Here is a 13,600-nt window from a genome sequence, read left to right on the forward strand (position 1 = left end):
ATGTAACAGTGCTGAGTTATTTAAAAATACAAACTTGTGGAATTCACAGCACTTGTATGTTTCAGAATAACTGTTAAATGCCTGCATTTTCTTTTTCTGTTTATTTGGATGCACATATACTTTAGCTTTGTTCAGTATTTTTCAGTAGGCTGTCTTGCTTTAAAAGCTTGAATTTTCTTTCCATTCTTTGTGGTAGTTTACCAGACACTTCTATCAGATACTCACTTATAAGGGTGTCCATTGTGTTGAATTTCAACACACTTTCTTTTGCTGTGCAGGCCAGTTTCAACAGCTGCTCTTCAGCTTCTAGCAACGTCCTTTCAAAGTGAAAGCGTTCTCTTTCAGGCTAAGGAGGTGGCTTTTTTAATGTTCCACAATGTCTTCTGTGTTCTCTTATCATAAACTGAATTTTATGGCCACTTTGTGGCAGATGCAGAGTATCAGGTAAATTACTTCCTTTTTCTAGGCCCTCTGCTGTGCAAGCAAGTAATCTTTTTGGTAAGGTTTTACATTTGATCAATATTTCCATTGAAGTTACAGGCAAGAACTGGATTCTTGACAAGTCTTTCCCATGTTGCAAAATAGCTGGGTAAAAAGATGATCCATTAAGAGAACTGTGGTGGTTTAACCTGGAGAGATGGAGGCTGAAAGAAGACCTTATTGTTCTCTACAATTACCTGGAAGGAGGCTGTAATGAGGTGGGCGTCAGTCTATTTTCCAAAGTAACAAGTGATAGGACAAGTGGAAATGGCCTTAAGTTGCGCCAGGGGAAATTTAGATTGGATATTAGGGAAAAAATCTTCACTGAAAGGGTTATTAAGCACTGGAACAGGCTGCCCATAGAAGTGGATGAGTCATCATCCCTGGAGGTATTTAAAAGACAAGTAGATGTGGTGCTTAGGGACACCTAAGTGGTGGTTTAGTGGTGAACTTGGCAGTGTTAGGTTAATGGTTGGACTTCATGATCTTAAAGGTCTTTTCCTAACCTAAATGATTCTATGATTAATTGCCTTTCTGCTGTGTTATGTATATCATCTTGTTTAATTCCCTAGCTCTGCAAAACTCCACTTGACTTCATGTTTGAAGGTAAACATCAGAGTATAACTCCCCAAAGCATAAGCTTAACTATTGCTGAGGCATTGCGAGCAGAGTTGTGTTGTAGGGGGTGACTGAAGGCATTCTTCTTTGTGTGCACAGGGTTGCATGGTTCAGAAGCAGAGGTGCTGGGTTGCCCATCACAGAGGGATGGTAGTACTGAGTCACAACCTGGCCATCTGAGAGGGTCTCTAGCTGCTGCTGTAGTTTCTCAGCTGTGGTGGCTGGTGGGCAGTGGTATACTGGTGTGACACCCAGGTGTCTCATCTGGGGCATCACTTCCCTCCGTTAAGGCAGCAGGTGATGTCTGGCATTGTGGAGGTGGAATGTTCTCTGCAGCCACTTCGAGAAACATTTCAGTTTGAAATTTGTCCAGGGGTAGGAAGATTGTTGAGATCATGAACACAAATATAAGCATTGGATCTAAGAGCTTGTAAGAGCTACAGCTTGTATGTGGTATGCTCTTTACACAGTCTCTGGTGAAGAATAAAAACATAACGCTGGAACTAGCTCCATCTCTTGTTTTTCCAGGTCAGTGTCTTGGGAAAATACTGAAGAAGATGCAGGCATGCTGAAAGCTTCAGAAAATTGAGCCATGTGTCCTTCTGAAAGCTGAAAAGTAGCCCTCTGATAGGGTCATGAACCTAAGACAAGTCTTTGTGTCTGTACTGATGTTTGGTGTAGCTGGTCTACTCCTCTTCATGTATCTGCAAGCTTGGATTGAAGAACAACATACAGGTACAGTAGGTTTTCTTTCTTTTTTAACCTAAGTGCGTCATTACTTCAAAGATGATTGTGAAGTCTGTTGAATCCGTGACCCACCATTTGGCAGTAGAATGTCATTGAAAACAGACTTGTTTTAATTACTACACTTCATATAACCATTAAGAAATTTATTGCGTCACATGAAAATATGCCCTGAAAATATTGTATCAGCTTCATTTGCAAAAGCAAGTGTTGCAAAAACTTATTCTGCATAGAAGAAGCCAAGCAAGTCCAGTTTAGAAATAATTCTGTATGCTGAATTTCTGTGGGTTTTGTACATTTTATTTTGTGTGGCAAAACAATTTTTGGAGAATTACTGCTTTGTCTTATAGATAAAAGTAGTCTTCTAAGCAACAATGCTCATGTGGAATCATCCCATCCCATTATTTTTGTTGTACTTTGTTTGAGGTACAGATACTGGACTTACAAGACTTTTTTATATAGCATCAGAGTCACATTGCGACGTCGAGTTAATCTGTGTTAGCGTTGGCTCAGGGTTACACTTCCGAGTTGAATTTCTGTTGTTCCTCATTTACCGTATTTTGATTTGGAACACGAGTTGATCTAGATTCCTTGTGGATGAAACTAAACCAGACTCTTCACCTCAGCATCCAATGGATGCTTGGTTCACCAGACCAGTCTAGAATTGGTCTGAAATAAAACACCCTGAAATGGGTATCGGGTGGATGTCAGTAAGGTTCCAAACACCCATTATTTTGCTCTAAACATTCATTTCTGTTGTGCCAGGTTATCTGATGGCATATTCTTGATTTTAGTTGTATACTTGTTTTAGGTTTGGAGGTTTGTTTTTTGTTTGTTTGTTTAGTTGTTGAAGTGTTTTTTCCCCATTAACAATATAGAGTGTTCCCAACTTGTTAAGAAGTCCTGACTTTTTAGGTCCTCTTGTCTCTATTGCTCAGCTTCCATTTCCTGTGTAAGACTTTTACTTTGTATTATGCTGATACCATTCTGAAGAAATACATCTGTAAAACCACATTAGTCTTCTGGCTTTATTGATCTGTGCTTTGATTCTGTATGAGCTGCTAGGCTCTGGTATATTTTAGAGAGCAGTGGTGAGGTGGGACCTAGTGCATTATTCTTTGACAATGACCTTGACTTTTTTTTCCAAGTAAGGGCAATGATCACAACATTAATTTCAGCTTTTTAATGTTTCTGGGCTGGTCCAAGGTATTTACAAAACTGTTAAAAGAGGTAGTACGGACTCCCTTCAGAAAGGTTCCCTTGTAATCAGCTGTTGACACAAGGGTACTGGCAGAAACAGAGCCTGACAGGGCCTCTTCCTTGAAAATCTCTACTGTTGTCAGGAATGTTAAGGGCAGATATCCTTGCTCTCAAGATAGTTCAGGAATGTAGATGATGACTGTAGATTATTGATTTATTTACTTGCTGACATTCTTCACATTCCTTGCATCTTTTCTTGTGCTGTAATTAAACTTTCTTTCCTTGCAGTGCTCCTTTTTACTGTTTCCTGCTGTGTTTTTCCCACTCCTTTCTTCTGTCTGGATCTATCTACTGTTAAAAAGAAACAGGAAAAATAAAGGGGGAATTAGAACATAATGTGTTATTTTAGACAACTACATGCTTTCTTTGGGGTTTTCTTTGATGTATTGCCATAATCTTCAGGAGAGAGGCTGCTTCTTGTACACATAAGCCATTTCCATATGAAAACATTTCCATAATAAAGTTGAAACTATCAGAGAATGACAGAATGGTTAGAGAGCTTGAAGTGTGACTGCAGTTTTGAGTGCCCTTTTATCTTGCTGTACTGCTGTTATGACAGCACTTCAGCAAGATAAAAACAATAAAATTTGGCACTCTCTACAGTTGCAAGGTCACGCACGTTGGAAAGAGCATGGCGAAAAGTCATACTTTGGTGTCTTCTCTTGCCTCCTCTTCTTCCAATTTAACACGCAGAGAGCCATTCTTTTTATTTCAAACACCTGTATCTACTCTAAATCTTCTGCAGCTCAGTTCTCTAATGTTCCCTCCCTGTATGCTGCTTAAGAATCAATACGAAATAAAACATATTTGCTTATTTACAATATACGTTAGTTTAGTTATGGGCATTGTGCACGTTTTTTCCCCCCTCTTCTGCTGTGTTCTTCATATTGCCGTGTGTTGCGCACTGTGACTTTTCTGGGGATGAGCTGTGCTTGGAGAATCCCAAATTGACAAGTATCTTTACAAGGATTTTATGTGCTCCTTTAATCGTATCACTAGTAGCACAGCTGTAAGACAGCAAGTTTTCATCTGCAAGTAGCTGAGTGTGTGATTTGATGTTCTGTTCAGTAGTGGAAAGTGCGTCTCATGCTTCTCAACTGCTGTGCTATGAGCCTGTAGAGACAAGTGTTTGTTCTAGGCAGGACTATTTTTATCTTCCACGGTGCCCTGCTCAAGACCTACAATGTTTGTGTTTGCATTTGGTTGCTGAAGGATGGAAAGTTGGCTGTGTTTGAATTTAGGGAAGTATCTGTTTTGCACCAGTGAGGTGCTGCTGCTCACCACCCTGTTTCTATGAGTATCCCAGTTGGAACCTTTATAAATCACAGTCACTGAAAAAGATACTATGTTTTTACTTGATTGTTGTTTGTAATGTTCATACTTCTTTCTCTGGCTCTCCTGGCTGTGGTGTGAATGATTCCCAATGAGGTGTAGATTCTGTGGGGAATGGGAAACTTTTATGGTAATATGCAATTCCCTTATTAGTGTTTGTCCTACTACATTAAAGTCAGACTGTTTTGTTTCACTCTTGCTATTCTCACTGCCATCTTTTCTCTTTCTAGCTGTTCATTTTTCACACTAGACCTAATGCCACTTTTCTTTCATAATTTGGTTTCTTTCTCTCTTTTTGACTCTTGTTTCTACTTGCTTTTCACATCTCTGAGTTCTCAACTGTGATTTGATTTCCCAGTTTGTCTTATTTTCCTCTAGACCTGATCTTACCAAAGCATGCTGGTTTTTTTCTGTTTTACTTTTGGAAACTTCCTTCATCACTCAAATTTATCCAGTCCAGCAACACCTTCCCTAATCTTTCATCCTGTCCATCTACTTCAGAGGCACCTGCAGGCTCAGCAGCTGGATGTGCCTCTCAGCACAGCCGTGTCTTCTGCTCCCTCCCACTGTGCTTAGACTCTTCAGATTGTTTCTCATCACGTTCATCATCCCTATACCTTAAAAAAGAGAAAATCTTTCATTTAGAGATGTCTAGAAAACAGCTGCTAGCTACATGGTGGTTCTCTCTGATGGCTTTTCAGAGACATTAGCAGACTGAGAGAACAGACAAGTTTCTTGGTTTGGCGCTGTGCATGAAGCATATAAAGACAGGATGATATATCCTTACTTAGATGTAGCAGAGCCCTTCTGTTGGGTGTCTTCATCGCAATGGAGTAGTGAGACTTGTTGAGAACAGTCTGACATGTGTCAACACATACTTTATCTGGCTGAAAACTTCTTTGACATCAACATCAATAATGTAATATATATGGAGCACTTCAAGTTCTCCATACATAATTATATTCACTAGTATATAAATTCATATACATTAATGAAGTTTGATGTGAATTCAACTAAATCGTACAGCTTTACTTGACGGTTCTCCATGTGGTCTTGCGTTCTTCAGTGAAAGCATGAAATGTTATGGTGCTGATTTAAAAGGAATTACTATTTATTTCATGCTTAGTAATTTCCAGCACTGTAATTCCTGTCATGAATACTCTGAATTAGGGGGGTGTGGGGTGGAAGGGACACTTACATTCTAATCCTACTTTGTTAAAGATGTGAATTGAAGTTTTAAGTTAGAGATTTTAATTTTGTACTTAAACTCTTCTTTTTGGGGGTCTGGTATGATTTAGTGTGACTGATTACTTCAAAATAATCTGAGAATATCTTTGAGAATAGATCTGTGTGCTGGTCCTGTTGTGAGTTTTGGTGTGGGTTTTTGTTTCTTTTTCTTTTTTCCTCTTAAAGGGGATCTTTTGAGTTCTCTGCTAATCAGGTGAAATATTTTGAGTCTGTGGAGCCATCTTCCTTATCTTTATACTCTAAGTAGCAAATGATTGTGTGAATACACATGGTAATAATTAGTCTTTGCTGTCTGTGTGGATCGATTCCTGATTAAACCCTGTCTAAATGGAGCAACGTTCATGAGGGTTAAAGGACAGTTCACGTGCAATGAGTTGCAAGGCAACTGTTTACACATAAGGCATAGTTTTGCTTGACAGACTTCATTAAATACAATAAACTAATATATTTGTAGAAGCCAGGTTTGTAAATAAGGAAGAGAAGGACATTGCTCAATAATAGTTATTAATCATGAATAATTTAGTTCTTTTAGTAACGCTGAAATATTTATGTTTAAAAAGTCTTGAGTAGCTTATGAGAGTCTTGCGAATTTGGCTGAAGAATGCCACTGGTATAGCAAAACAAATTTTCCTGGTTTACAATGCCCAACTATAAATGTTGATCTAATGAGGCTCTGTGTGTCTGTGTCTGTGTGTTCAGGTTTTACTCTTCTGGTCAGGATATGCTGTTTTCTCTGTATAAAGTGTTTTTGTTTCTTTGGCTTTTAAAAAAAAATCTGCCTTGTTACTGGCTTGAAGTACAAAAAAAAAGAGGATTTAGTAGGAACAGTAAATGCTGTTTGATGAGCAATTACAGAGTTGTTGAAGTCCCAGAAATACTACAAGATTTTATTAGGTGAATTTCACCATATTACATAAAATGGGTTTCCTCTCCTTTCCCCCCCGCATTTAAGTAGATGTAAGCTGTAGGGAGAGAACAGTTGTCTTTGCACAAATAATTCTGTTAACAAACAGGTAGAGACTGATACTTTGTCAAACCATAATGATCTAAAAACACAAGTATAAGCTAAATATAAGAAATTATGGTTTTCAGAGTCCCACCTGGTCTTCAGGAGTTGCAAAACCCAGAGGCTTTAAGAAAAAGAATTTAAAATTTCAGCATATAATATTTAAAGCTGTATTTATCTGTTTGTGAGGAGGTTCTTCCTCGGTCTGGATGTTTAGCAGCCCTCAAACTTGCATCTCATTTTAGTTTTATCATTCCTATAGCTAGGTTCCATCTACTTTTAAAAATCCTTCTTTCTTTAAAGAAAAACTCTTTTCTTGAGGATATTGAGGGAGCGTTTCTGAGTTGGTAATGTGTTTTAATCCTTTAGTATTTAGCTTCCATGTATTGATGGTATGAAAGAAACTAAATAAGATTAGTTTTTCTGGGCTCCTCTTGGCTATATATTAAATAACATGTTTGAGCAGAAGCTGATGACATTTTGTTTATTGTTGTTTTTAAGCTTTTGACAATCCACCCAACCTTGTTCATACTTAGACTTTTCTAGAAGTAAGCCTCTGGTCTTGCACATATCTTAGTTGTACTGAGGACATCTGAACATACTCTTTCTTGCCTATTTTCAAACAGGTATTTCAAAAGGGACTACTGTAACTTTCTTGTATCTGTAGATATGTAACTGAACTTCAGAATTTGGATTGTAACTACTACTGGAAGGTTTTTGGATTATTTTTTTCGTTTGGTGTTGGAACACGTACAAAGTGGACTGTCCCCTTTCCTGTGAAGGCTGAAAGTTACGCTGTCTTCAAAATGCTCTTTTGAATTGGATACAAAACTTGTACAGGTAGTCTTCACACTATTTTCCAGTTATTCAGATCTCTGGAGCAGAACATCTAGATAACGCTTGTAAATGTGATTTAACATGGAATCTTTGGCAATCATTCTTTCTATTAAGTAGCTGTGTTGTTTTTTACACAGTATGAGCTATTCAACGTTTGTATAATTTTCTAACAGATGTGCTGTCATTGAGTGAAGTGTTCAGTTTTCAGCTATTGTCCACCTCTGTTGTTTCTTTTAGTAACTTTCAATTCATAGCACCTCTTCTGTTCCAGGAAGTCCTTCGTTGTGTGGGAGTAGGGACTGCTGCTAGGAGAAATGTTTTAAACAGACACTTATCTTCTCACCACAGTCAGGTATTTGGATACATGGGAATCAGTTTATATGGAAAAACTGTTTTGGTGTTCAGTCTCGGGAGCCTTTGTTTCTGTCTTTTTGTTTCTGTTTTACTCATTTGGTGTTACTGTAAACAGGTTATTGCTATGCATTAGGGATAATTGTTGATAATCTTGCAACATCTGTGACATAAACATTTAAAAATCAGTAGACTGACAGGTTACAAGTAAAGTGAACCATTTCAGCATATAAGGGATTAACCTCCTACAGATGAGATTTATGATTTAGTTGGGAAAAACATGGTATATGTGTTGGAGCAAAAGGTTTGAGGAAGAAGAAAATTTCCTTTAAGTTGTGTTGGGCTTTTGTTCATTTTTGTGGGATTTTTTTTTTAGACATGGAAAAACTGGTTTTGTTTTTGGTTCTTTTGTATTTTTTAAAGGAAATCATTATGACATGGCAGCATAGAAATTGGCTGGGCTTTCGAGTTTGGGTCCCTGCTGCCTCAGACAACTGTCTTGGATACTTTTTGTAATTTTTGTTGTATTTATGTTAATGGCATATTAAAAAAATGTTTTTACATTTTTACATTATTTCTTTGGAAGGCATTTCATAACTTGTCAGTTTGAAATTGGGAAGATTCATGTCACATCAGCATATAGTGTTTTCCTTCTCAGCTCCTGCAACCTTAAGCCTTGTGGCTATATCTGTAGGAGTGAATGTTTCTGTCTCTAACCACAAAGGAAAGTTAGTTGGATACTACCAAATACTATGTTAACCAAAACAAAAAAAAAACCTCCAAAGTTTGTTCATTTCTATCCAAAGTCAGTGACCAAATCAGCTTAAATGTTGTTTTTGCAAAGCTAAAAATACTGATTACTTAAGAAATCTGCACAATATGTTGTATTTTAAGCATTGCCTTGTATATAGATGAAACATTTTCCAGGTGTGTATAAGCCTCACTTGATGTAATATGATGGGGAATAAAATAAAATACACATCCATTTGTTTTGGATTTTGATTGTTTTGTTAATGATTTAGTGAAGATGTGCAGAAGTGTCTTGTACTGCCTGGAAATCCTTAGTTGGCAGTAAGTGGCAATAGTATTTTGCAACACAGAAAATACTACACCTTACAGTAATTCTTTAAGAACTCTAACCCCTTACAGTCCAAATCATCTCCACCAAAAGTGACTATTTCCTTACCACATTGAGAGCCTCCCCACAGTGAAAAAATCCAAGGCTATCATTGATCTCTATCAAACCGGTGTGATACTTGCTAGCAAATACAATTTGTCCCTCACAGCTTTATGGTTTCAAATGATTTTGTTTATATTGATCATGTAGCTTTCTATCATACAATCCTGGCAGGAATTCACCAAGCATAGTTCTAGCAAAATCAGCTTAAGTAGGCACAGTTTTTGTCTCTTAATCATCCAGCTACCTGTGAGCTGCACTTGTCATCATCCCTTGCAGGTGGTGCTATGAGTTATCAAAATAGAATTATACTATCATTTAGGATGGAAAAGGCTTCTAAGATCATATCTAATGGTGCCAAATTCACCATTAAACCATGTCCCTAAGCACCACATCTACACATCTTTTAAATACCTCCAGGGATGGTGGCTCGACCACTTCCCCTGGGCAGCCTGTTCTAATGCTTGACCACCCTTTTGGGGAAGAATTTTTCCCTGATATCCTATTGCACCTCCCCTGGTGCAACTTGAGGCCATTTTGTCTTGTCCTGTCACTTGTTACCTGGGAAAAGAGACCAACACCTACCTTGTTACAACCTCCTTTCAGGTAGCTGTAGAGAGTGATAAGGTCTCCTGCGACCATCCTTTTCTCTCCAGGCTAAACAACCCCAGTTCCCTCAGCTGCTCCTCATAAGACTTGTGTCCTGGACCCTTTACCTGCTCTGTTCTTTTTTGGACATGCTCCATCACCTTAATGTCCTTGTAGTGAGGGGCCCAAATCTGAACACAGTATTCAAGGTGTGGCTTCACCAGTGCCAAGTACAGGGGAAGGATCAGTTCCCTGCTCATGCTGGCCACACTATTTCTGGAATAGTGTTATTGGCCTTCTTGGCCACCTGTGAACAACACTGCTGGCTCAGCCAGCTGAGGACCAACACTCCCAAGTCGCTTTCTGCCAAGCAGCTTTCCAGCCACTCCTCTTCAAGCCTGTGGGGTTGCATGGGGTTGTTGTGACCCAAGTGCAGGACCTGGCACTTGGCCTTACTGAACCTCATTTTGCTGGCCTTGGTGCATGGATCCAGCCTGTCTATATACTTCTGTAGAGCCCTCCTGCTCTCAAGAAGATCAACACTCCCACCCAACTTGGTGTCATCTGTTAACTTACTGAGGATGCACTTGATCCTCTCATCCAGATCATTGATAAAGATATTAAACAGAACTGGTCCCAGTACTGAGTGCTGTGGAACACCACTTGTGACTATCTGCCAACTGGATGTAAATCTGTTCACCATAACTCTTTGAACCTGGCCATTCAGCCAGTTTTTTAGCCAGTGAAGAGTATGCTTTTCCAAGCTATCAACAGCCAGTTTCTCCAGGAGAATGCTGGAGAAATGGTGTCAAAGGCTTTAATAAAGTCTAGGTTGAAAACATCCACAGCTTTTTTTCTTATCCATTAAGTGGGTCACCTTATCATAGAAGAAGATCAGGTTAGTCATACAGGACCTGCCTTTCATAAACCCATGTTAACTGGACCTGATGTCTTGATTGCCCTGCACATGCCACATGATGGTACTTAAGATAATCTGCTTGGTAGCCTTCCTCATCACTGAGATCAGATTGACAGGTCTGTAGTTCTGCATGTCCTCCTTTCAGCCCTTCTTGTAGATTGGCATCACATCTGCTAACCTCCAGTCAACTGGAACCTCTCTAGTTAGCCAGGACTGCTGATACATGATGGAAAGTGGCTTGGTGAGCACTTTCACCAGCTCTGTCAGGACCCTTGGGTGGATCCCGTCTGGCCCCATAGACTTGTATGTGTCTAAGAGGTGTAGAAGGTCACTAACCATTTCCCCATGAATTATGAGGGCTTCATTTGGCTCCCTATCCCTGTCTTCCAGCTCAGGGAGGTACTCAGAGAACAACTGGTTTTCCTATTAAAGACTGAGGCAAAGAAGGCAGTAAGCACCACAGCTTTTTCCTCATCCTTTGTCACTATGTGTCATAAACTCTTTTTTTTTTTTTTTTTTTTTTTCTCCTGAGTTCCAGCCAAAGCTCTCTGCTTAACCAGGCCGGTCTTCTTCTTCACTGGCTCATCTTTTGGCACACAGAGATGGCCTGCTCTTGCACTTTTAGGACTTCCTTCTTGAAGGATATTGAGCCTTCCTGGACTCCTTTGCCCTTCAGAAGGCAAATATCTAAGGAATGATAGAAATATTCCTCTTTTTTGATGTTAAGCAAAGAAAATTCAAGACTTCACATATTTAATAATAGTTTTCCTATTTATGCTTCTGTAATATTCTAAGAAAAAAAAAAAGTAGGACACGATCAAAGTTACCCCTTTCCAAGCTAATAATAGAGGAAAGGGATGTAGAGACTGCTGGCAGTTTTCGCTCATTTTTTTTTTTTTTTCTTTAAGCTCAGGGATGCTGCAGCTCAGATGCTCCTGGAATGGCAAGGGGTTGGACACATGGTAACTGGTATTGAGTCAGTGATTGTAAGGAGTTCAGTTCACATGCATAAAACATGCTGTGAGCTGAGCAGACAGCAGGCATGAAGAAACTCAAAGAAAGTCTTGGGCTTCGGAAAGTTGAGCTTCTTGAGAAGCAGAGATAGCAAGGCAATACTTGTCTCTTGGCGAAGAATTTTATTGCCCTAAAAAGTAATGGATGATGACCTAATGGCCACAAAATTTGACATGCATCTTAGAGGACAGCTTCTGTATGTCATGGGCACTGGGTAACATCCAGAAAAGTAACAGAAGATCAGCAGCCTAAGGTTAAGAATAATCAGAATCAATATTAAATTTCACTGTGAGCAAATGCTAGGTGAAAGAAGAGGAGATGTTAATTGATTTTATATTTAATGTGATTGGAATGGAGCAGGTCATTTCAGTACCAATTATAATCTAGCAATAGAAGAACTTGCCCCCCTGTATGTACGTGTGTAAGGGCATAGATGGAGGAAGAATCTGTTAAAGGTTTGTAATACTTTCTGTTATAGATATATTATAATCTAGGCTTAATAGAAGCATGCACTTAGGAACAGCTCAAGTGAACTCGGGGTTATTTAGAGTTGTACAGTTGTGCCCCCTAAGTATGTGTGTATTGCCTCTTGGTAAGTTATTTGCAAGAGAAAAGAGGATTTGGGGATTTTTTGTTTTGATTATGATTAACCAGGGAGATGTGGTGCGTGACTTCTGTTAGCTGCAGCTGGAAGCACTCAGTTGTATGAAACAGAAACAGGAAAATATCAGTGCCTGATGCTTCACCATTCATCCACAAAATAGCTCTGTTAAGGAAAGAAAATATGTCTAATAGGAAATAATACATGTAGTAAACGTTGTGAACAAAAGCATTTTTCTCTCTGACTTTTGGTTATACTTTATATTCTTGCTTAAACTTTTAAAAAGAACAGACAAACCCCAGGAAGAGAAACAAACACTCTTGTTCCTGAATTATTCTTTTTGTTGCTAAAACCTCATAGTTTTTCTGTTGTTCAGAAGTGTATGCCATGAGAGGTTACTTTGACTTTGCATAACCATACTGTGTTTTCAGACAATGGTATAGATAGGAGATAACGTTACGTTTTTAAAAGCAAAGTACATTCCAAGGTGGTGTTGGTTCCCAAACACGTGTCTGTGCAAGCCTTAATGGGAACAAGGGTCTTGCTTTCTTGGGTTAGGATGGGGGCCACGGATCTCCAGTGAAGATACCCTTTTGAATTGATGCGCAAACAGTGTTTTCTGTGGATAGCTGAGAGTTGTGGTGTGATTCCCACCATTCTTGTGTGGGAAGTCATCTGTAGTGGCCACTCTTGGCAGCGTTTCAGTGGGCATGAAAACAGAGTGGTACACATGCTATGCAAACTTTGTGAGGGGGTCAGCTACTCCACCGGAGGGGGCACAGTGTCAAGTCCATGCTCTTGAAGGACATAAACAGTCAGTAAATTGCCTAAAAGCTGTTATTGAAGGGAAAAGGCCACCAGCTTTGTCTTTGTCAAGAGCTTTTAAGATAAAAACTTTTTGTTAAAGGATGGCTACTAGTCACAGAAGCTTTTGGGTTCTTCCACCAAATATGTTTCAGCCTTTTTACTTTTCAAATGTATTCTTCCTGGCTTTGGCCTCACAATGGTGAGAGTTGAAGGAGAGGCTTTAATTAACAAAAGCTTAATAAAGCTGGGCAAACAAAATTTCACTTTTTGCTCTGCTAATCTATGCAGAATTTCTTTATTCCTGGAAAAACACTTAGTGGCCAAAAAATGCAGTGGAATCTGTGTTTTAACAGTGTTACTGTATTACAAAAATACTTCAGTAAACTAAAGTATTACAGTACACATTTCAAGTGAAGCATGGCAGGATAAATGAAGAAAACACATGTAGATGCATTAATTTTATTTTTGTTTTTCTTTGTTTCTGGCTCATTCGTGCTATCATTAATGAATCATTAATGCACAGTATGCCTTATCCACTACTTAGAACTAATAGGTTACAATCTGTTGACACAGATCATGACACTTGAATTGTGTGTAAAATACAGCCTGATAGTTCAA

At 38.9% G+C, this 13,600-nt stretch overlaps 1 protein-coding gene across 1 annotated transcript in view; it reads left to right on the top strand.

Annotated features, from left to right (window-relative positions):
* Window positions 1-1,733: 1,733 nt before the first annotated feature.
* Window positions 1,734-13,600, top strand: part of CHST9 (carbohydrate (N-acetylgalactosamine 4-0) sulfotransferase 9) — an 85,776-nt gene continuing 73,909 nt past the window's right edge. Inside the window, exon 1 of the mRNA XM_010190547.1 lies at window positions 1,734-1,833. Within this exon, the coding sequence (XP_010188849.1) occupies window positions 1,734-1,833 (100 nt within the window). The remainder of the gene's footprint in view (window positions 1,834-13,600) is intronic.

The sequence above is a fragment of the Mesitornis unicolor genome, unplaced genomic scaffold, assembly GCF_000695765.1.
Source record: "Mesitornis unicolor isolate BGI_N332 unplaced genomic scaffold, ASM69576v1 scaffold23708, whole genome shotgun sequence".
NCBI classification, from domain to species: domain Eukaryota; kingdom Metazoa; phylum Chordata; class Aves; order Mesitornithiformes; family Mesitornithidae; genus Mesitornis; species Mesitornis unicolor.